The sequence below is a fragment of the Aquarana catesbeiana genome, linkage group LG04, assembly GCF_042186555.1.
Source record: "Aquarana catesbeiana isolate 2022-GZ linkage group LG04, ASM4218655v1, whole genome shotgun sequence".
NCBI classification, from domain to species: domain Eukaryota; kingdom Metazoa; phylum Chordata; class Amphibia; order Anura; family Ranidae; genus Aquarana; species Aquarana catesbeiana.
In genome coordinates this window covers 273,669,203-273,693,748 of record NC_133327.1, presented here as the reverse complement: position 1 = coordinate 273,693,748, position 24,546 = coordinate 273,669,203, and the positions used below count along the sequence as shown (strand labels likewise).

Here is a 24,546-nt window from a genome sequence, read left to right as displayed (position 1 = left end):
ACACATGGTAAATGACAGCCCACTCCCTCTCTCCTCCTTTATGCCCACTAACCAGCTAAACACAATGGGGGCAGGATATTACATCTTGATTGATGATGGCTTCACATCTTGTTATTCTAAGAGACAGGCTGGAGGAGTGCGACACAGGCTGTGACTGGCAGAAATCCACCCACACCATGTTATTGCCAAAACATAATAAAGATTTAATTTCAAAAATATATATATTTGTATGACAATTTAAAACAGTTTATTGATATTATTTATTTTTGCTCTGAACCCCAAAGGCTGTTTTTTTTTTTTTCTTATTTTGAACATGTGGCCTGTGCCAGAGGACTAGAAGCTCCTCCTGCCACTGTTTCCCTGCAGACAAGCTGGAAAAGAGCTGGGTCATGTAACAGCTGTATATCGATTATAAAAAAAAAAAAAAAAAAAAAAAAAAAAAGGTACTTAGATTTTTTAAAATAAATAATTACAGTGCTGTCATCCACATATAGAAAGAGAAGGGACATTGTAAATTAAACAGCATAGGCGTGCGCAAGGGGTGTGCCAGGTGTGCCTGGGCACACCCTAATCCTTGGGTTGGCAACCTGTCAATGGTGAGCAGGTGACAGGTGAACCGCAATCCTTCTTTGCCAACTCTCAGAAACTGGACTGGAGAGGTGGCGGGGGTGGAATTTAGTGAAACCGATCTGTATTTTCCTCCTGCAGCATCTGAAGCTGGGCTTCTCCTCCTCTCCCTTTTGTCAACATTCAGCTGCCACAGGAGGAATATATAGGGGATCGGTACTAATATATGCCACCCCTCCTTTTCCTGTTCCTCTTCCTTCTGTTACCCGGGTCCCCCATGTGCTTCCTTGCTCCCCCTTCCTCCCGTTGTTTCAGGATGGAGAGCGGGGAAGAGGCTGGTAAATATGTCAAACGCATATGTGTTGGAGCTTTGGGGTGCACACCCTGATGCAATAGGCTGTGCACACTTATGTTAAACAGTATGTGTTTAGTAACGTTTTAAAGCAAATTTGATAAAAAAAAATGTCAAAAACTTAATAAGCTAGGCATCATTTATAACTGCCCCTCACTATGGCAGTAAAAGTACAATAAACCTGATAAATATATCACTTGTAATAGTATAATATCTACAGCATAGGTTTTATATTACCTTATTTTCAGTCAGTAGAATTTCCATGTTTTGTTTGTTCTCCAGGAAGTCACTCTGCGCTCTGTCCAGCTGCAAAAACATTTACAGAATACAAATACTAAGTACTTTATAGCAATATTACCAGACATCTTCAGCTTGGTGGACTGAATTTAAAGTCTTATTCTGGCCACATACATTTAATTCAAATTTTAAATCTTTGTACAATATCCCTTAGATTTACCAAAAACAATGTAGTGGGAGGGTGTTGTAGTTTTACACCCAACCAGGTAGCCCCTTGCACTGCATAGTTGTTGGTAAATCTAATTCCACTCTGGACACACAGAAGGCGGCTGCAGAGAGTGATGTCACATAATGACATGTTGCCAGGCTCTGCAGCACACAAGGTCTGTCCACTGCAAGAGGAAAAAGAGGACCAATGTCTTATATCATGTCATATGCTTGAAACTTAGTGATAACTATTCCCAACAAATTTGGTAAGGAACTTTAACGAGGAACTGCACACATAATTTGTAATAAAAATATATCTTTGCCATTCTGAAGCTTCCTTCCAACCACTTTGAATATTATTTTATATATACTGTGATTCTGCCAAATATGCTGCAGAAATCTCCCTCCACTGAACATGGCTGCATCCATTTTAACTGTGGGCAGCTGAAGCTGCTGCCTGTTCACTTCCAGGATTTACACAGACACACAGAGGCACACCACCAGCTCTGCAGCTCTCACTGGCCCTCTTATGACTCATCCCCCCTCCCTTCCTGGCAAACTCTCAGGGGAGTGAGAGAGAGCTGTGCATGTCCTCATAAGCCTAGGCTTTTTACCAGACAAGAAACGGGAAGTGGGCTGGATAAGGTATTTACTGGTAGAAAAAAATGTTTTACTATTCAAAGTTTAAACAACAAGGGCAGAAGATTTAATAGATGGAAAGTTGAAAAAATGACTGAAGGTCCGCTTTAAGAGGGTGAGAAATAGTGGGCCTTAAAGGGATAGTATAGTGGTTGTGTAATCATTTTCTCAATGTTTATTATGACAATGAATATTTTTACACACATAAGTGAAAGAGGAGTAACTCACCACTGATCTGATGGCTTTGTTTGAGCCTCAAGATGGACGACGACTGCTGTAATGTCTCTTGAGATAACCCATAGTGCTCTGGGAAACCCTTGTCATGTTGTAAGGCCTGGTTCACACCTTAGATTTTTTTATGTGTGTTTTGTAATGCATAAAAGTGCATGTGTCACACAAATACATTGCATTTAACAAGGCTGTTCATATCTGCTTGCTGTGTTGGGTTGTTAAATACGAGGAAAGTCTGATTTTACATGCAGTTTTTTACTTTTCTGGCTGACTGAAGTCTATGGAAGCATGTATTATGCATTTATAAGCATTTGTTCATGCATTTTGAACTTGTTGTGAGTGAGCACATGGCAGTTTGTCATACCATGGTTACATGGATACCTGCCATGTGCGTAGCTACAATTCACCTGCAATGTGATCAGCCACTTTGAAGAATAGAACAGCCGCTGCAGCAGATGCAAACAGGAGGTGTAAAATCAGCCATGCTTCCTCAACTCTATACACTGAAAATGGGAACACATTCCCTTACAAGAGGAGTTCAATAGACCAGAGGTACACCAGACCAACAGCATAACATCTTAAAGGCGCTGCATGACCTGTAATGGGTCATAGTATAAGGTGAGCAGGCAATGCACCCAGAGGTGTCTGGTGATAGCATTTTGAAACACAGCGGTCTCTATATGGATGGACACCACATTTCACATCTTTTGATTATTAATTCTGTCTCTGAGGTGGACTTTACAATCATAGGAGTTTTATTTGCACGTTTATTCATATTTTTACTGTATATGTGTATGTTATCACTAAGCACATATTTTCACGGAATGTTATATGGGATTTAAATTTGTGTTGTATTTATATGGCATTTATAAGAGTTTTGTAATTGGTAAGGGTTTATTACTCTTTTTGGAATAGCGTACCATTCCCCTTTTTATACATTCCCTCATGACGTCATTACAAGAAAAGCATCCTCATTGGTAAGCAATAAAAATGCATAATGTGTGAAAATGCATCTAAAAACGTACAAAAAGGAACACTTAAATGCATAAAAGCTGAAACAAATACAAATTTTTATTTGTATTTGTATGACTTTAAAAACACAATTCAAAAAACAATTGATCCAAAACCATGATAGCAATGTTTATCAGTCAAGACACGGTTTGGTTTGGATTACCTCCTCTTGCAGCACTTTCTTTTCACTGTCTAACACTACTCTGCCCTTCAGTGCAGATTCCAGGTCTGCTCTCAGACGAGCAATGGTAGACTCTTGCCTCTCTTTCTGCAAAGCTTTCTTCTGCTTTTCAAGTGCAATTCTTTTGTGACATTCTGTATGTTCAGCACGTAGAGTCTCTCTGGAGGAGTTATAATGCAAATGTTAAATAGGTACAGTGAAAAGTCAATCTAAATGGTCTTGAAAGTCATATTGCTTTCATAATCATTTATATAGCACCGATTTCCTGATTTCCTAATTTTGAAGTTTGCCATAGGAATTAGGTGGACCTTTGTGGATATATAACTCAAGCATACACTATACATCCAAGTGAAATATTGTTATCAAGTTACACATCACAATTTTGTGATTTCATTCTTTAAACCTTGTCAGTCTATGATCTAGCTATCATGGGCATTTAAATGTGTTTGTTGATCTTGCTACAATACAATAAAAAACGGTCATCAGTTAACCCGTCATGCCATATTAAATAAAGAATTTTGATATCTAAAAGAAACAAGGTCAGAAATGTTTGGTGACTCACAGTTCTCTCTCCAGCGCTGTTTGATGACTCTGCAAGGTCTGGAGCTCTTCATTCAGGCTTTCCTGCACTGTATTTAACATAAGCTCTTGTTTCTGCAGCTTTTGTGACATGGTGTCTTGCACCAGCTGTAAAACATTTTATGCAGAATTTAATGCAATAGGCATGTGGTTATAATAAAGAAGACCTAGTACAAGTTGGAGATGCTAACCAGTGATAAAATATAAACATTACAACAAGGATACCCTCAAAGATGTACCCTCAATACCTTAAGATCTTGCTGGTGCTGTGTCTTGAGATAGATATTCTCATTGGTGAGTCTTTCCACAGTAGCAGTAAGCTCTGAGCACTGACTCTCTAGCTGTTGGTTTAAAGACTGTAATACAGCAAACCACATATATACATATAAGACATAAAACTCAGAAAGATGATGTGAAAGATCATAAAACATTTCTCATTTTATTAACATTTTTTTTGCAGGAAACAAGTACACTGTGCCACAGACAAACTGAATAGTGGACTTTCTGTGCTATCTGCAGATCAGGAGAGGGTGTGAGCCCTAAAAAAAAGGGACAACGTGCAGAGTCCATGTACATGCCAACAGACCTTCCCTAGAGCATCTTGCAAGGACTGATGGACTTTACTGATGGGTGTACCAGGTTGCAGCCCTCAGGCAACTAAGCAGGGATAGAACCAGAGCATGGTGCAACAGTCAGTTTAACCATTTTTTGCAATGCGGCACCGCATCGCTTTAACTGATAATTGCAACGTTGTACCCAAACAAAATTTTTTTTCCCACAAATAGAGCTTTCTTTTCGTGGTATTTGATCATCCCTGTGGTTTTTATTTTTTGCGCTATAAACAAAAAAAGAGCGTCAATTTTGAAAAAAACAAACACAATATTTTGTACTTTTTGCTATAATAAATATCCCCAATTTTTTTTAAAAAAAAGCAATTTTTTTCCTCAGTTTAAGCCGATATATATTCTTCGATATATTTTTGGTAATAAAAATCGTGATAAGCATATATTGATTGGTTTGTGTGTTATAGCATCTACAAAATAGGGGAAAGATTTATGGCATTATTATTTATTTATTTATTTTTTTACTAGTAATGGCGGTGATCAGCGATTTTTATCGGGATTGCGACATTATGGCGGACCGATCGGACACTTTTGACACATTTTTGGGACCATTGGCATTTATACAGCGATCAGTGCTATAAAAACGCACTGATTACTGTGTAAATGTCACTGGCAGGGAAAGGGTTAACACTAGGGGACGATCAAGGGGTTAACTGTGTTCCCTAGGGAGTGATTCTAACTGTGGGGGGAGGGGACTGACTGGGTGAGGAGAGTGTTCTGATCGCTCTCCTCACCCCTGAGAGCACGGAGATCTGTCTGTTTACAATGACAGATCTGCGTTCTGTCTGTGTAGAGCGATCACGCGCATCGGCATTGCGGGCGCGTGCCCCCTAGTGGTCAAAAGACAAACCGACGTACAGTTACATTGGTTCGCCCAGGGGAGCCAACCTGCCGCAGTACAACTGTGGCGGCTGGTCGGGAAGGGGTTAAACAATTGGGGAAGTCAGTAACCATGAATGCAGAACCCCAAGGACTAACACAAATTGGAATCTTGGGCCGGGAAATTAATCTATTGTCAAGGCAACAGGTGTTGACCTAAGCCAAGCTAAATAGTGAGGTTGATTTAAGCCCCTTTCATATGGGGTGCATTCCACCAGGAGTCTGCCTGCTCAGAGGGGAATCTGTCCGCTGATCCCCGCTGAGCAGGCAAATGGCTCGTCCACTTATGTAGAGCGAACACAGACACAGCCCGCTGTCCTCTATATGTGGTCACATGTAAACAGACCGCCTGGCCGTTTACACCCGACAGCCATCCGATCTGCCAGAGGGATAGGGAACGGATCTCCCATCCGTCTTATATTGGCGGGTAGGATCGGATTGGATGTCAACAGACACATGTCCATTGACGCCCCCCACTCCATAGAGAAACCCGATTGGTTCGCCGCGTGAAAGGGGCCTTAAAGGCTGAGTGGGAACTGGTGTTGTAGCTGCTATAACAATCAGCAGGTGGGATACAGCTATGCCTATACCTCTCAGTACTGTGCAGCAACAAGGTGGTAGAACTATGACTAGCAGATCAGCTTTGCTGCTGATTTGTGACACATTATTTTTCTTTATGTTACCTGGAGTTTTTCTGCTGCTCCATGAAGAGTGGCAGAGTTGAGTCTGATTTGAGAAAGTTCAGCCTGTTCTGCTGCAAGTTTTTGTTTGGTAATCTAAAATAAGAGCAGAGTCAAAATAGCATATTATCAGCGCAACAGACCTCCATATGGTTTCCACTCAACCCATGTATATTGTCATCTGCTAAACTGTTATGGTATTTGACAACTGTTTTTTCTCTCAATCCTCACAGGACACAAAGGAGTTAATAGTCATTATTACATGGGTTATGCTGCCACCTTCAGGTGACTGGGAAAGTGGCCAGCAGAAAAGGCATGAATCCCTGACCAGCATAACTCCGCAGAGCTCAACCTAAACTCAGTTTTGTGCTAGTGTCTAAAGGTGATGACCTATGGGACCAAGGGTGAGGTTTCTCCGTGGTTAGGGTGCATTCCACTAGGAGTGTCAGTGCTTCCTGGGCCATTCTTCATCAAGCTTCAGTTGTTCATGTTTGTAAGGCTACTACCTGGTCTCCTCTTCACATGTTTTTGAAGTTCTACAGGGTTGTTTTTTGCTTCTCCACATGCCAGTTGAGGACAAAGGATCTAGCAATCCTAAAGCCCTAAATTTTAAGTTTTGTCCATTTAAAAAAATACTGAAAATGAAAATATAGCACATTTATGGCTAGTTTACACTAGCATTGGTCTCTGAAAACAGCATTTGCAAGGCAGCGAAGAGGCACTACATTGCCTTTTCACTACCTAATTTAACCCCTTAAACCCTGCACAAATGCCGTAACTGCAGGGTGCTCTCATTCAGTAGAATGGGTTGCGGTCAGTGGACAGATAAGCCCGCTGAACATGATGGCAGGGATCATTTTTGCCGCTCCTCGATGCAACACAGTATGTGTACATCCCCGGCTGCCTTTGCAGAATAAGGAGGAGCTGGAGTTAGTGTAAATGAGGCCTAAATGTTACAATAGTGTCACAAATAACCTAAAATTAGGCATATCAAACAAAAAAACAGTTATAAACCAAAAATCTAAATGTAACAAAATATATAGCATATGATTACTGCCACTACTGTAAATTCAAGTACATCCAACACCCAGATTACTTATAAGTGGTTTTGTACTCATCATAATCCCCTTTTAGTAGAACATTGGAGCACAGGGGATTCTGGAGAGAAGGTCCCACCCAGGAGGCAGTGCCCTTGTGTACTCTAGTTCTACAAAATAATTTTACAGCTAGGCAGTCCATAGATGAGGTTGTTTTTTTTCATTCAACCAGCAGTTTGAATGAAAAACAAAATCAGTTCCCCCATCAACACACTCAATGTTGCTCCCTGCTGGGGTTTTGTATTCTGACAGAGGGGACACTTCCCCACCATCAGAATATAGATCAGTAATGTAGTCTATAGCCTGCAGAGCTGACTGAGCAGGGAAAACCTGACAGGGCGGTTGTGGAGAAGTCTATTAGTAGTTTGACTTCTGTACAACATTCCTGCCCATACATGGATCAAAATTCATCCAGTTTAGCAGGGAATTTCGATCCATTTATGGCTGGCTTAAGTACAAAATCTTGATTGCACACAGAAGGAAATAAGAGATGCTGGGAATGTTGCCACAACAGGAAATGGAGCAACACAAAGCCTTAGCTGACTGCATCAAATAGGGCTGAAACATTGATGTGATAAAATATGAAGCAACTCCTTATTGATGACCTGGGTGAGGTCTACTACCACTAGAATATTGGAGTTTCTCATGCAAGAGCCTGGTAAGAAGAGATACAAGAGAAATAAAATGGCCTCTTGGCTCCTGGTACTGCAAAACCCCAGAAAAATAACTAATTAGGTCGTAGGAGACTGATACCCTAATCAATGCCATAAAAACAGTGGGAATTATCTGCACCATGACTGAGACGGTCTAGTAAAGAGGACTGTGCTTTCCAACTGGGAGTTTGCATGACATCTGGCATAGACATAACAATTGTCATTTGATGTCTAGGTGTGTTGTTAAGGGTCATAGATATGTGTACTATAGATCTTAAAAATGCAAAAATTGCAAATATGTGTTCTGGTTTGAGCAAATTTTTAGTGCAATACAGACAGCAGGAACAAATGCCCTGAAGGCAAGAAATGCTAATCTCTGGAAAACTACAGGCTGAAAATGAGAACTTCTCTTAAAGTGTTACTAAACCCGGGACTCTGCATTCACTATATCTGGTCTCCCACAGTAGACAGAACACAGAAATGCAATCGTTTTAGAAATATAAACTGCTAAATACCTTTTCTCATCAGTAGTTAGAGCAGTCTTGTGACTTCTATCAGTGTTTGGTTGGAAACTTGTAAGAGTTTTCTTTCTCCCCTGACTGTCTTATGAGGCTGCGGGACCCCTAAACCTCTGTCTGGACAGTGCTGATTAGCCCTGTGCTGCTGATCACATGCACTCTCCCAAGAAAAAAAAAATACTCCTTAGCAATACACACTAGTCTGAGTATGTGCAGCATGCCTCCAAGGCTCTGTTCTATCAGGAGATGGTTTGGGGACTGTGGAAGAAGGGGAGGATCAGAGAAGACAGGATCAAACAGTCTTTTTACACAATGCACAGGATTAACCCCTTCGGTTCCACAGAGAGTATAACAAGCATGCTTTACTGCATATACAGACTGATTTTACTGTTGTGGGTTTAGTAACTCTTTAACCACTTGCCGACTGGCTCATGCCAATATACGCCGGCAAAGTGGCACGGGTGCGCAAAACCACGTACCCGTATCTCACTCCGTCATCGGTGGCTAGTGGGCATGCGCGCCTGCAGCGGGTCCTGCATACTCGATGTCCGCCGGTGGCATGCGATTGTGACACGGAGAGGTAGAACGGGTAGATGCCTATGTAAACAAGGCATTTCCCTGTTCTGCCTAGCAACATGACAGGGATCTCCTGCTCCCAGTAATCGGGAGCAGTGATCTCTGTCATGTTCTAGTGAGCCCACCCCCCCTACAGTTATAACACGCTGAGGGAACACGGTTAACCCCTTGATCGCCCACTAGTGTTTAACCCCTTCCCTTCCAGTGACATTTACACAATAATCCGTGCATTTTTATAGCTCTGATCGCTGTATAAATGTCAATGGTCCCAAAATAGTGTCAAAAGTGTCCGATCTGTCCGCCGCAATGTCACAGTCACGATAAAACTCGCAGATCGCCGCCATTGCTAATAAAAAAAAAAAAAATGAATAATAAAAATGCCATAAGTCACCAAAATGTGTCACTTAGGGTCAGATTTGTCCGCTGCAATGCCGCTAAAAATTGCAGAGCGCCGCTGCCATAAAAACAATAATTAAAAAAAAAAAAATACCCTAAATATTTTCCCTATTTTGTAGACGCGGTAACTTTTGCGCAAACCAATCAAAATACGCTTATTACGATTTTTTTTACCAAAAATATGTAGCAGAATACATATTGGCCTAAACTGACAAAGAAATTAGTTTTTTTATATTTTTTGGGGGATATTTATTATAACAAAAAGTAAAAAATATTGCTTTTTTTTTTTTTTTTTAATTGTGGCTCTTCTTTTGTTTATAGCGCAAAAGATAAAAACCTCAGAGGTGATCAAATACCACCAAAAGAAGGCTTTATTTGTGGGAAAAAATGATGTCAATTTTGTTTGGGTACAACGTCGCACATCCATGCAATTGTCAGTTAAAATGTCGCAGTGCCGTATCGCAAAAAAGGGCTTAGTCAGGAAGGGGGTAAATCCTTCCGGGGGGTGAAGTGGTTAAAGCAGACCTGTTCTGTCATACCACGTGTGCAAATGTCAGGAGCTCTGAGGGAATGCTGTCTTATCTGTGCATCTTTGAAAGTAAGATGCCAAAAAGAAAATAATACTGTTGTGAAAGCTAAAGTTGTCAAGTGACAGACCAGCCAAAAAAGGCCTGACTTAAACACAAATTGCATAGGAAACTCGCTTGCTAAGACAACTGTTTGTTTTGTAACGGTTGGTGTTCTGTAATCTCACAGAACCTCATCTCCACAGAGGGCATTTATCAATGCAAACCAAGTGTACAAATAAGGGGTAAAAATTTACCCGCTTAAGCTGGTAAACAAGTCAAGGAAGCAACGTTCAGATAGCATGGGCACACCATAAATGAATTCTAGGGTTGCACCGATACCTGTTTTTTAAGACCGAGTACAAGTACCAATACTTTTTCTCAAGTACTCGCAGATACCAATTACCGATACCTATTTTTACTTTTTTTTTTTGATCAATGTTATTGCTATTACATCCCTTGCAATAGCATGAGCCGTAACAGGTCATCTTTATGGACAGATCTGGGGTCTATTAGACTCCAAGTCTCTCCTCTGGCCTCCCACACAGATCGGTCTGATTGGTTGCTTCACTAGCCACTATATACAATGGTGATGGTATATACAGTGGATATAAAAAGTCTACACACCCCTGTTAAAATGTCAGGTTTCTGTGATGTAAAAAAATGAGACAAAGATAAATCATTTCAGAACTTTTTCCACCTATAAAGCTATACAACTCAGTTAGAACAACAAACTGAAATCTTTTAGGTGGAGGGAAGTAAAAATAAAAAAACTAAAATAATATGGTTGCATAAGTGTGCACACCCTTAGACCCCTTTCACACTGGAGGCGTTTTTTTAAGGCACTTTAGCACTAAAATTAGCGCCTGTAAAGCACCTGAAAAATGCCTCATCTGCAGTCCCAGTGTGAAATCCCGAGTGCTTTCACACTGGGCCACTGCGCTGGCAGGACATTAGAAAAAACTCCTGCAAGCAGCATCTTTGGGGCGCTTTAATTAATAATTTTTCCACCTTTAATGTGACCTATAAACTGTACAGCTCAATTGAAAAACAAACTGAAATCTTTTAGGGGAGGGAAGTAAAAATAAAATAATGTGGTTGCATAAGTGTGTACACCCTCTTATAACTGGGGATGTAGCTGTGTTTAGAATTAAGCAATCACATTTAAACTCATGTTAAATAGGAGTCAGTACACGCCTGCCATCATTTAACCGCTTCAGCCCCGGAAGATTTTACCCCCTTCCTGACCAGAGCACTTTTTGCGATTCGGCACTGCATCGCTTTAACTGACAATTGCACGGTCGTGCGACGTTGTACCCAAACAAAATTGACATCCTTTTTTTCCCCACAAATAGAGCTTTCTTTTGGTGGTATTTGATTGCCTCTGTGGTTTTTATTTTTTGTGCTATAAACAAAAAAAGAGCGACAATTTTGAAAAAAAAAAACGCATTATTTTAACAATAAGCATATATTGATTGGTTTGCGCAAAAGTTATAGCATCTACAAAATAGGGGATAGATTTATAGCATTTTTATTATTATTTATTTTTTTTTTTTACTAGTAATGGTGGCGATCTGCGATTTTTATCATGACTGCGACATTATGGAGGACACATCGGACAATTTTGACACATTTTTGGAACCATTGGCATTAATACAGCGATTAAAAATGCATTGAATACTGTAAAATTGTCACTGGCAGTGAAGGGGTTAACACTAGGGGGCGGTGAAGGGGTTATGTTCCCTGGGAGGTGTCACTGGCAATGGAGGGGTTAACACTAGAGGGCGGTGAAGGGGTTATGTTCCCTGGGAGGTGTTTTATAGGTGGAAAGTATTCTGAAATGATTTATCTTTGTCTCATTTTTTTACATCACAGAAACCTGACATTTTAACGGGTGTGTAGACTTTTTATATCCACTGTAGATGGTGAGGTGTATATATACAGAGTTGATGGTATATAGATGGGGGAGGTATATATATACAGAGGTGACTGTATATAGATGGGGACTGTCACAGGTGGGGGCAGTGCCACAGGTGGGGGGCAGCGGGACAGGTGGGGGGGCAGTGTCATGTCACAGGTGGGAGGCAGAGGGACAGGTGAGAGGCAGTGTCATGTCACAGGTGGGGGGCAGTGTCACAGACACCTTGGGAAGCAGCAGTCCTCCCAGCTCTCACCTATCCAGCAGTGCCAGGAGGGGTAACTGAGCCTGTGTCCCAGCTCCACCAGTATCTCCGGCGACAGCTGCAAGATACTGGTGGAGCACGCCCTGACCTGCACACACATGGGATCTGCTCACCTCTCCACCCTCCTCTGCATCCTGGCAGCCAGTCCGCTCTGAGGGCATCTGCTATGTGTTACTGGCTGTACCCCCCCTGATGGCGGCCCTTCCTCAGCCGATGGGTGGGCGGGGAAAGTTTACAGGGAGTGGTGAGGGGAGGGGCAAAAGCAATTACAGCCAAAAGAAAGCGGAGGGGAAAGAGCAGGAGGGAGACAGCTGAAACGTCATCGGTTGTTAAGGACACGGCGGCCCCGCTCCTTAACAACCGATAATTGCGGGCATAATTTTGTATTAATTTTATCTGTCAGTGGGGGAATCCCGCTAACAGATGAAAGAACCAAACCTTAAAGTGGATGTAAACCTAATGTCATCCTTTCTAAACTACTGCCATAGGGGTTATCTATAAGGTTATACATGCCTCCTGCATGTATCTTTACCTGTCAAATGTCTCCCCTCTGTCTATTAGACCCGAAAAACTGCATATTCTGTGGGTGGGTCTGTTGTCTGGAGCTCGGTGGGTGGAGTCGTGATGTCAGTAGACTCCCCGCCCACCTCTACACTCCCCTGTGTATTTCTAACACTGAACTTCTGCTATGATCTCTAACATCCAGTGAAAAGACAGAAAAGTAACCACATGACTTCAACATGCCAAAATCATGCTGAGGTGTGGAACAGCCAGTCCTTGCAGAGCTGCTGAAGAAAGGAGTGGGGGAGGGAATTAAAAAATACTGCATGTCTCTTAGGCTGTCACTCACAGCAAGGGGGAGTATTTGACAAAGTTTTTCTCAGTTTGTCAAGAATTATCTTACTGAACAATAAAAGAGGATTGCTCAGAGATGGATTAACTCTGTGTGGCAAGACTGGGCTCAAATGATAGGAAATCTTATACTCTACAGTATGATAAAAAAAAAAAAAAAAAAATTCCGGGTTTACATCCACTTTAAGGTATCGGTTGCTAGTATCGGCGCATTTGCACAAGTACCGATACTCGTGCAAATGCTTAGTATCGACACCGATACCAGTATCGGTATTGGTGCAACCCTAATGTATTCCCTAACATACAAGGGGATGATCTTTCAGTCAAGTACGGTCTCCCAACGTTGAAGCCTACAACCTTAGCATCCTCTGTGTCCTTCTGTGATCCAGTAGGAAATTAATTTATGTGCACAAAGGCAAGCAAACAGTAGAACACAGCACTGTGGCCAACCACAACATTTTTGAAATACACACCAGTTCCACTGTTAAGGATGTGTTAGATCAACATGGAATAGGTTAGTAATAATATTGGAAAATTATCATGCTTCAGTCATGTTTCACTCGCTTTATGGTTTTATCTCACTTACTTTGACATCTTCCTGCAACTGGCTTAGAAGGGAATCTTTGGCTTCTGAAATGATAAAACCATATTAAAAAGTGTTTGTAAAGTCTAATTAAAAAAATAATACTAAAATAACAAACATGTTATACTTAACTCCTATGTGCAGTGGTTTTTCACAGAGCAGCATGGATCCTCTTCTTCTCGGGTCCCTCTTCGCTGCCCCTGGCCCCTCCTTCCTGTCGAGTGCCCCCACATCAAGCACCTTGCTATGGGGGCACCCGAGCTAAGACGCAGCTCCATGTATCCATTCAGTCATGGAGCCCCTCCCCGTCTCCTGCTGATTGGCTGTGTCTCAGCCAATCAGCAGGAGAGTCCTGGGAGACTAAGACACTTGTGGACAACGCTGGAGAGAGATGGGGCTCAGGTAAGTAATTAGGGGGTGCTGGGGAGGCTGCTACACACAGAAGGTTTTTTATCTCAATGCATAGAATGCATTAAGATAAAAAAATTTCTGCCTTTACAACTTCTTTAAAATCGGTAGTAATACCAACTGCAACACTAATATTACACATATATATATATATATATATATATATATATATATATATATATATATATATATATATATCTCACCGTCAATTGAGGATCAGTCCCTGCCCTCAAAGAGCTTACAGTTTAAAGTCCCTACACATTCATACATACACATACTAGGGTCAATTTAGACAGGAGTCAATTAACCTACCAGGATGTATTCAGAGTGTGGGAGGAAACCCGCACAGGCACAGGGAGAACATGCAAACTCCAGGCAGACACTGTCATGGTTGGGATTTGAGCCGATGATCCTAGTGCTGAAAGGCAGAAGTGCTAACCACTTAGACACTGTGCTGTCTATTATGTACTTTCAAATACAACTAAAACACTGTTTTGATCAAGCTGAGAAAGCCAACATTGCCAGCCCTTAGGCCTTAGGGCATCTAGGTGCAGTGCGTCCCTCCTGGTATTTAAGTGCGCCTGGGAGGGACAGGTGCAGTGTTCACCCCTGCTGCCTACAGCCTTTCAAATTAAGTGGCAAGCTGTGGCTGGATGGGGCTGAACGCTGTACCAAGTGGTATTAGCGCTTAGAGCCATATGTGTTCAGGGACTAAGGACATCGTCTCTAGATGCATAGGGGCGCTAAACGTGAACACTACTTTGTACAGTACACAGTCCTGTTCAGCTGCAGCCTCCCATAGACTATGGTACTGCAAGTAGCAGGACACTGTACTTGTCCCTCCTGGGCACATGAAAAGCACCAGGAGGGACACACTGCACCTAGATGGCCTTGTGTGCAAGGGGCCTAAGTTATAAAAACAAAACTGTCCTTGCACTTCAAGGGGTGAATGTTTAACCCAATGTTTAACCCAATTTTCGGGGTGGTCAGATTTTTATAATATGAATGTAGCCAATGCTGTAACATCCAGATGTTCAGTACCCAATTTTAAACACCAGTCTTGAGTGAAAACTATTTTATTGAAACATTTTTGTACTCCCTATAAAACTTTGAGGGACACGACTAGTCTTTCACCTTTGGATTATACTGCTGCCTACATGAAGATAAAGAAAAGATAAAGTGTAGGCCAGCTCAGGATAACCCCTCCTACTAGAATGCCACAGTTTTGCAGCAGCAGTAATGAAAGCCCAAGCATACACGTAGACCCCAGTGGACGACAAGAAATGGATTTTACGTGAATACAAAAATCCTATTTTGTTTACTCGTCCATCAAAAAGCTGCACAACTGAGGGATAGGCAATGCCGCAAACAGCTAACTCACAAAGTCAAAAGAGCATTTCCTGCCATCACTAAAATTACTTCTGTGTGGTTTGTAGAGACAAACCTGTCCAGCATGAAGTGGAACCAGGATATCAGGGGACCCAGTGTCCTCCATCTGCAATGCAGGTTCTGGAATGCAATTAGGTTTATCAACCATTCCTCCATGTCCAGAGGTAACCAGCTAGTGTTGTCTGAACTCCAATGGATGTGACGTTTGGAAATTCAGGGCTAAACTTAATGCTGATGAAAGCTTATCTGAGTTTAGCAAGCTTCTTACCTCAGACTTTGCAGTTGGCCAGAGAACCAATTTTGGGAATTTGTCACTTAAAGACTATGCAGCTCATGTGCTCCTTGGATACAGAGTCCGCAGACCAGAACTTGTAACTTTCAGCAGCCATCACAGCTGAAGCTTAAAGATTGGCCATAGATTGATCAAAATGGTTCAGCAGGGACTGGCCAAATTTTGAAATATCTATGGCCGTTCCCTTTTCCTAAAAAGTTGATCAAATGATCGACTTCTCTCAAACCAGCTAATTGGAAAATTGTCCTTCAATTAGTGATGCAGCCAATCAGCTGCAGTACTGATCATTGTATTCTGACAGCAAAGGAGTCCCCACTGTCAAAACACAATAGCACAGCAGGAAGGATTCCTCTTTCCACCTTGCTTATTTTACGATTTTTGCATGAGCAAGCCTAAGGCTCCAGCCTTTTGCTCCATACATGTTATCAGTGAAGAAGGATCCACTGTCACTGTGTAGTCTCTTAAGGCTAGGATCACACTAATGCAACTGCAACTTGATCAGATTTCAGTGTGATCTTGTAGTGCGTTTTTCATGTCTTTTTTCATGTGGATGCATTTTCTTTTGTCTTTAGAAGGAGACTACAAAACTGCCAAAAATGCACTAAAAAAGCATGTACATGCGGTGTTTGGAACTTTCCCAAACTCGCATCGCAGTTTCATTGCATTGATGTGAATGGGCACCAGACCTAAGGGATTTTGACCATTCTGCAAGCCTTAACAAATGAAAGTGACAGCTAAAATAGGGCAAAGGGCAGGGCCCACCAGCGAGAACTAGATATTAAAGAGGGATTCGAACCGCTGATTAATAGGTTCTTTGAATATAGGAATGCCCCTCACTGCCCTAGTGGTTTTCTTATTAAGGTGGGACTATGGGGCATGACTGGATGAGGATGTGAGAGGATGTGTGTGGCAGCTCTCCCTCTCCTGCTTTGGATATCCTGAGAGGCCGATGGAGGTGGTGGAAGCTGGCCAATGATGAGTGAAAGCCGCAGGGCTGAGCAGAGACAACGCCACGACTATACGGCACCAGAGCCCTCGGTTCAACAGCTGGTCTGGCTGAGCAGCAGCGACGGTGTGAGAGACTCCCGCCGCGCTTGTCCGACGGAGGAACAACTCCAACGGCAGCGTGTTTGGCTGGCAAGGAGCCAAGTATAGAGAGCCGAGACCCAGAGGATTAACCCTCAGGGCACTGTGCGGCAAGCAGAGCCTTTCTGAACCAGTAGCTGGCTTGGCTGAGTGAAGGTGGAGAGGTGAGAGATATCCGCTGCACCTAACAGACAGTTCCAGTGTCAGTGTAAAAGGTTGGCAGGGAGCTGAAAGCTTGGATCTGGAAGCTGGGAAAAAAATCAACTCCCAACAGAAGTCGCGGAGACAGGGATATTGGCGGTCATCTGCAGAGAGGAAGTGAGAACAGACCAGGGGGGCTGAAGGCCTGCTTTTCGGGTGGCCTGATAAACCCTCCTGCAACAGACACTCTGGGGACTCTTTTTTCTTGTTGTTATTTTTGATATAGTTACATAGTAGGTGAGGTTGAAAAAAGACACAAGTCCATCAAGTCCAACCTGTGCATGTGCTTTTATGTCAGTATTACATTGTATATCTCTGTATGTTGTGGTCATTCAGGTGCCCATCTAATAGATTTTTTGAAATTATCGATGCTCCCTGCTGAAACCACTGCCTGCGGAAGAGAATTACACATACTTACCGCTCTTACATGTGATATTAATATTCCGTTTAATTTGCCGGACATTAATATCAGCAACAGTAAATATGACCAAGAAGAAGGGCGAGGAGGCTTTGCAGCAAGAGGGTGTAAACCCACAGCAACAACGCTCAGTAAAGGATAAAGGAAATCAAGCAGCAGCTAAATTGAAAAATTTGCACATACACCAGTTAAAAGCAGCCAAACGGGGATTGGTGCATGAACAGAGGTAGCAGTCGTAACGGAAAATCCAATGTTGTCCTTGAAAGTGGGTGCTGTGGGAGGGAAAGAACTCTCTTTGAAGGAAGTACTACAAGCGATGAACTCTTGTAAATCCTCTTTATTCAAAATCACTGAGCAACTTAGAGGGATAAGAGAGGAGATTAACTTTCTAAGACACGATGTACAGAAAGTGTGGGAATGGACAACGGCTTTAGAGGGGAGGATGAGCTCGGTGGAGGATGATTTGAACCCATTAAAGCAGGGAATGAGAATAATCAGTGAAAAAGTTAATGCATATACCTTCAAAATGGAGGATATGGAGAACAGACTGTGTAGGAATAATGTGAGAATTTTGGGGCTCCCAGAACACTGAAGGCTATAACCCTGTAGGCTTCATGGAGAAATGACTTATGGAAATCTTTGTGAAAGAGTCTTTCTCCCCTTTCTTCGCAATAGAGAAAGTACATAGAGTGCCACTGCCAGGGGGTCAGCCTAGGCCATTTTTGGTAAGAATGCTCTATTTCAAGGATAAAGACATCATACTCCAGAAAGCAAGGGAAAAGAGAGACATACACTACAATGGAGTTAAAGTTTTACTTTTTCCAGATTTCTCCCCAGAGTTGCAGAAGAAAAGAGCCAAGATTGTGGAGATTAAGAAAAGACTGCAGCAATTAAAAAGCATGGCATGGCTCTAGCCTGGCTGGAAAAAACAATACAAAGCAGAACAAAAAGATAAAGAGTAGTGTCCAATAGATTAATTATGGTGCATAATGGTCCAGTCTTGAAATGGTGATTTATTAATTATTAGTTAGTTAGGAGGGGGAGGGGAGCTGCACTATGGGAAGGGGAATGGTAGATGTGTGTTTCCCCTTTTTGAGATTTTTTTTCCTTTTCTTCCTGTCTTTTTCCTCTTCTCGCCGTGAGGGAAGAGGGAGGAGAAAAGGAACGTCACATTGATCACAGGAAAGGTTCACTTTAAATGCCCCCGTGTATAGGCCTAGTGAGGGCCAGATGTGGAGTGTGAAAGGGTTTTTGTGTATTTGTTAGCTGTGTCTTTTTTTCTGATGTTTTTTTAATTTATTTTTTGTTGTTGTTGTTTTTGATCTTGTTTTTTTTTTTTTTTTCTACTTTTTGTGTGGATGGGTAAAAAAATATTACACAGGAAATATTAATAAAATCTAAATATTTTTTGCACAGGTTCAGTGAGGGTCAAGGGCGGGTGACGAAAGGGTGTTGTGAGAGGACAAGTAAAGCCGTTTTACTTCTTTTTTTTCACTAAAAGCACTACAAAGAATTTTGAGAAGCATGTGGAAGCATGTCTAAAGTACACGGTTTTCACATATTACATTATATATAGAGAGATATACACATTAAATGAGTCAAGCGAGGAAAGAGGAGGATAATGTGGATAAAAAGGAAAAAGTTAGTATTAGCTATATTATAAAATATTAAGCTATTGATAACTTAATGGTTCTTTTATGGAATCTAAAGTTGTGAATATATGTTCTTGGAATGTTCGAGGATTGAGAGACTAAAAAGAGCTGCTGTTTTTTCTGCGATGACAGCATATAGAGCTACTATACTCTGCTGCCCGCATAAGACGCACCTAACTAAAGAGACAATATTGTACTTAAAAAAGAGAAATTTCCAAACCCAATATCACTCGGTGTATACTTCATACTCTAGAGGAGTGAGTATTCTGATTGGATCGGGGATGGGGTTCTCCTGCAGGCAGATTGGTATAGATGAAAGAGGCCGGTATATCTGTTTATATTGCACTTTTGGGAGTATGGCATGCATTATGGCTAATATATATATTCCTCCTATATTCGAAAACCCACTCCGTGCTCTCTAGGATTGAGTTGGCCCTGGGTAGTGAGGAAGTACTGCATCTCGTTAAGAATATGAAATATATGCCCAGGGGCCTCTCGGACCACTCTCCATTGGTAGTGTCGATGAGTCGGGGGGAGTGGAAAATAAGTCCACATTGGTTAGAGATAATAGGGGAAGAAGAGGGAGTGATATCATCCCTGGTAGAATGTATGAGTATTAATGCTGGCAGGGTTCCTCTGGGAGTGGTCTGGGATGCCCTTAAAGCATCCCTTAGGGGGATGCTAATACAACGTGTAGCAAGACTAAAAACGCAAACTAGAGAACATGAAAAACTTATCATGAATAAGGTTACAGAGGTGGAAAGGCAATATATAGTAAGATTACCCCCTGAGGCGCTTCTTGACTGGGTAAAAGCACAACAAGAATATAAGGACGTGCTCTTGGCAAAAGCGGAGAATACGTTGATGTTTGACAGACAACGTTACTATGTAGAGGGAGAGAGTGCAGGTAATTTGTTGGCTCGATTGGTGGGGGCAAACACATCTACTACTGTTATACCCGCCATTAGAACAGATGGGGGGTGGGATAACGACATGTCCTGGAAATTGTAGACACATTCAAAAAATATTATGAAAAATTGTATAGTACCCAGGTAGGGAGATGTGGGAATTTTTCAGGTATATGAAGATCACATACGTCACTATGGAAGATAGGGAGGCACAGGATGCCCCCATAGTATTGGAGGAGATGAGAGGCGGTATTAGCACTGGCAAATCAGAAATCTCCAGGACCGGATGACTTGCCAGCAGAAATATACAAACGCTATGGAGAAACGCTGCTACCAGAGCTGTTAAAAACATTTAATGGAGCATTAGTGGATGGTATATTGCCCTCATCTATGAGGGAATCTACCATCATTGTCCTGCCAAAAGAAGGAAAGGACTCACTTAACCCTGCCTATTATAGGCCAATATGGTTGTTATGCACAGATGTAAAAATCCTGGCAAAGATCTTAGCTTTTAGGTTGAAAAAAATAATTCAGAAACGTATCCATTCGGATCAGGCAGGGTTTATACCAAAAAGGTCAACTAGTATCAACATAAAGAGAGTATACCTAAACCTGCAAGTTCAGACGATTAATGAGGGATCAAGAGCAATACTGTCTCTGGACGCAGCCAAGGCCTTTGACAGTCTCGAATGGCATTATCTGTGGTAGACCTTGGCTGCTTTTTTGGGCCGAATTTGGTCAACTGGGTAAAGCTTTTATATGAAATGCCCAAGGCAAAAGTGAGGATAAATAATGTATGCTCTGAGATGTTCTCTTTGACCTGTGGGACAAGACAGGGGTGTCCTTTGTCAGCCCCGCTCTTTGCTTTAGCAATGGAGCCATTAGCTATAGCCATTAAGTCATCTGCTAATATTCAGGGATTTCAGAGGGCATCAGGGGTGGAGAAGATAGCACTATACGCTGATGACATGTTATTGTTTCTGGGGGATACCCAGGCATCCCTGATTGCAGCAATGGATATAATTATAGATTTTGGACAGATATCTGGTCTGAATATAAATTGGGATAAATCAATGCCGCTACCTGTGGATCCATTGGAGTAAGATCTGCCATCAGGGATCCCACGGTTGGAAATAGCTAACAGGATCAAATATCTGGGGATATATATGACTTTAAATCCTAAAGGTTATATAACTGATAATATTGCCCCATTATTATATCATTTTAAATGTAAGGGGAAGGTATGGCGACAGTTGCCCTTATCGGTGGCAGGAAGGTGTAACTTAATAAAAATGATTTGGATGGCACAATTATTGTATGCACTGCATAATTCCCCAGTCTGGATAAACAATGGTTTCAGAAAATAGACATTACATTTAGAGAGCTAATTTGAAAGAAATAACAGTCAAGGATACGGCTACGCATATTAAACTACCAAAAGACAAAGAGGGTCTGGTTGTTCTGCATCCCTGGTGCTACTATTTGGCAGCACAACTGCAAATTTTAAGAGGCTGTATTGATTTATTTTGAGGAGAATCCGAGTAGGGGAATTATGTTATTGGGTACAAGTCATAACACATTGATAGAGGCCTTGGAAACCGAATCTCTTTCATTTAAAATTTCCCAGGTTTTTGTTAAAGAAATTATGGAAAGTGGTCAAGGAGATACTAGAAAATCAGGGATTTACAGAATTCTCACCACTGTGGGACAATAAACATCTGCATGAACTACTTAATATTGAGAAAAGTAGGGACTGGGAGAGATGCGGTCTTGTTCATCTTGGTCAGCTATACAGCATGGATGTCTTTAAATCATTTCAGGAACTCAAAGAGGAATACGATACACCAAATCAGTCCTTTATTTTTTTTTAATATCTGCAAATCGGACATGCTCTAGGGACACAATTTAAAAGAGAGGCCAGCGGAGTGGAGTGAGAGGACCATTCTTCGGAAAGTAATCAATACCGATACGTCCAAGGGTTTGATCTCATTCATATATGACAGTATACGTGACAGGGTTAAAGGGGGGGAATGAGGAGCTTCCCTGTAGGAGGGAATGGGTAGAAGATCTGGGGGATATAACAAATGAGCAGTGGAAATGCATTTTGGAAACAGGTCCATTAAGTACCCTATCCCCATCCCAGAAGGTGTCACATCTATTGTTGCTGCATAAGGCATATAGGACACCTCAGAAACTATTCCTATATGGGGGGAGGCCGGATGCTAAATGCCCATGATGTAGGGATCTAAAGGGAGAGCTAATCCATATGATGTGGAGATGTCCAAAGTTAAATAGATACTGGAGAGAAGTCATCGGTAAAATAAATACAGCATTTGGAACAACTCTTGATTTGGACCCAAAGATATGTATATTAGGTTATATGGAAGAAGATAATAACATACGGGGTAGACAAACAGCAATAATTAGATCCCTTTTCTTGCCGTGGAAATTGATAGTGAGGAGGTGGTTGGCGACAAACCCACCAACCTGTGCAGAATGGGAGAACAAAGTTAATAATACAACAAGGAAGGAAACGTTTGTATATAATAAAAGGGGAAAGGTCAAAATGTTTAAAAAAAAATATGGGAATGTTAGACCTGTAGATAAGGGTAAAGTGCGATATATGGATAAAGGTGAAACTAATGTTGAAAAGGCTCATTTTTTTCTTCTATTCTGGGAATGTTCTCTCTTTTTAAGTATAGAAAGATATTGTGGGATAAATAAAAATAGAATAATATTTTGGTAGATAGGGAAAAAGGAATTGTAGTGTATTGTATAAACAAACTGTGTATGTTAAATGTTGGGATGTTGGGGTAAATGTGGATGTGAGAAAAATGTATAAAAAACTATTTTTGAATAAAGATTACATGATTAAAAAAAAATAAAATAAAAAAGTGGGCCTATGGTGGACAAAATTAATTTTCAAATAGAAAATTCTTTTCAAATAGAAACAGGTCCATTAAGCAATTGCGGGTGTCAAAGGCACATTAGGGTGTTTCCATTCCCAGTACAGGAAAAGGAAATGCAACTTGCAATAGGAAAGTCTTTGCAATTGCTGATGCTCTGGAAGACCCAACAGTGGAGATAGAAGCTTGATCCTACAGTTCCAGAGCAGTCTACACTCCATCAATAAGAGCCCAAAACAGTCTCTTAATTCTAGAATAAGAGCAGAAGACAGCAAGTCCTCGAGGCTAACCTAATCAGGGAGAGATTGGGATGACTCAGAATAAGAAATAGTCACTGCGACCAATCATTTATAAGGGCTAGGGCTGCATGCAGCTCAGCTATAGAATCTACAGGGGGAGGCAAAGAAGTGCGCTTAAAGCCACTGTGGTCAGTGCCAGCCAGAAACTAGGGTCACAGTTCTGCATGACTGTAGAAGAGACCCACCTGACAACACAGGTGCAGATGTCAGTACCTTAACAAGGCACCAAAGAAACATTCACAGAACTGTTAGGGGAGTGTAAGCTGGGTCCAACCTGTTTCAGAGGGTATGCCCCCTCTATGTCTAAAAACAAACATGTTGCGACTGTGTAGCGGTAGAACAAATAAAGCTTAGGGTAGGAGGAAAAGCCTCAGGTACTCAAAAAACCCAGACAGCTGACAGTGGATAAGGGTCGATTGGCCAGAGGTGACCAGAGTCATTGTATGTGAGTAGTAGGAACAGACTGGAGATCTTAGTTTCATTTGGCTCTATGTAATCCTGGAGCAGCAACTAGAAGCTTCCTTCTGTTGAATGGCAGGTATGAGAGCACACATATGCAATACTCCACCCAGTTGACTTTAGTGCTCAGTTCCTTGGGATTACCACCTTTTAAGGTTCTTAACCCAATTGGCCAGTTCACTCTGGACCTGAAAAGCACTCCATGGCTAACTTACATAGACACAGTGTCCTGCAATGTCCAGTCGAGTGGGATCCAGTCATGGCAGTCCAACAGCCAGACCGATGAGAGGCCATGCCTGATAGTAGCAATCGTAGAGACTGGCTTACAGTTTTTTTTGTTTTCCAGTGTCCAAATCTCTTGTAGGTGGCAGTATAACCCGAAGATGGGAGAATCTCTGTGTCCCTCAATGGATGAAAAAAAAAAAAACAACATCTCACCATCTTCTTGCATCTACAAGCAGTTAGGATTGCTTTTGCATTTGCTTTACACGGCTTAATTATTCTCTTTAGTCAGCAAGATACGCGAGATAGGGAGAATGGGTCTCCAAGCAGCCCCACAAGCTCTACTAACCTTCAAGAGTTTTTCTACTGCAGTGAAAGCTGCAAATCAGGTGGCCATGTCATAGGGCTTTCTATTTCCTTGCTGAATGTTAAGACCATCTTTGTTTGTATTCTTTATGGTGTATCTATGTTCAAAATTTAAAAGTATATATTAATTTCTACATTGTATTTTAATTGTTGTTTCTAACCTATTTCTATTAATCTAAACGTTTGTAAATTTACTTTGTGGAGATCCCCACACATTTACAGAACTTTCTTGAAGTCTGTGAAACATATTCACTAAGCCCTGTTGATAGGTACTGCCTTCTGTACTAAAGAGGTGCTGAGAGGACGAGTTTTAGGATGCGGAGTTAGTAC

At 41.6% G+C, this 24,546-nt stretch overlaps 1 protein-coding gene across 3 annotated transcripts in view; it reads right to left on the bottom strand.

The window, feature by feature from the left end:
• CCDC150 (coiled-coil domain containing 150) overlaps positions 1-24,546 on the bottom strand; it is an 83,304-nt gene that overhangs the window by 36,194 nt on the left and 22,564 nt on the right. For all 3 annotated transcript variants that reach the window (XM_073626578.1, XM_073626579.1, XM_073626580.1), the window contains 6 exons: positions 13,614-13,657; positions 6,190-6,282; positions 4,253-4,360; positions 3,988-4,112; positions 3,408-3,585; positions 1,157-1,225 (listed from right to left, as the gene is read on the bottom strand). In XM_073626578.1, coding sequence (XP_073482679.1) covers positions 1,157-1,225; positions 3,408-3,585; positions 3,988-4,112; positions 4,253-4,360; positions 6,190-6,282; positions 13,614-13,657 — 617 coding nt within the window. The remainder of the gene's footprint in view (positions 1-1,156; positions 1,226-3,407; positions 3,586-3,987; positions 4,113-4,252; positions 4,361-6,189; positions 6,283-13,613; positions 13,658-24,546) is intronic.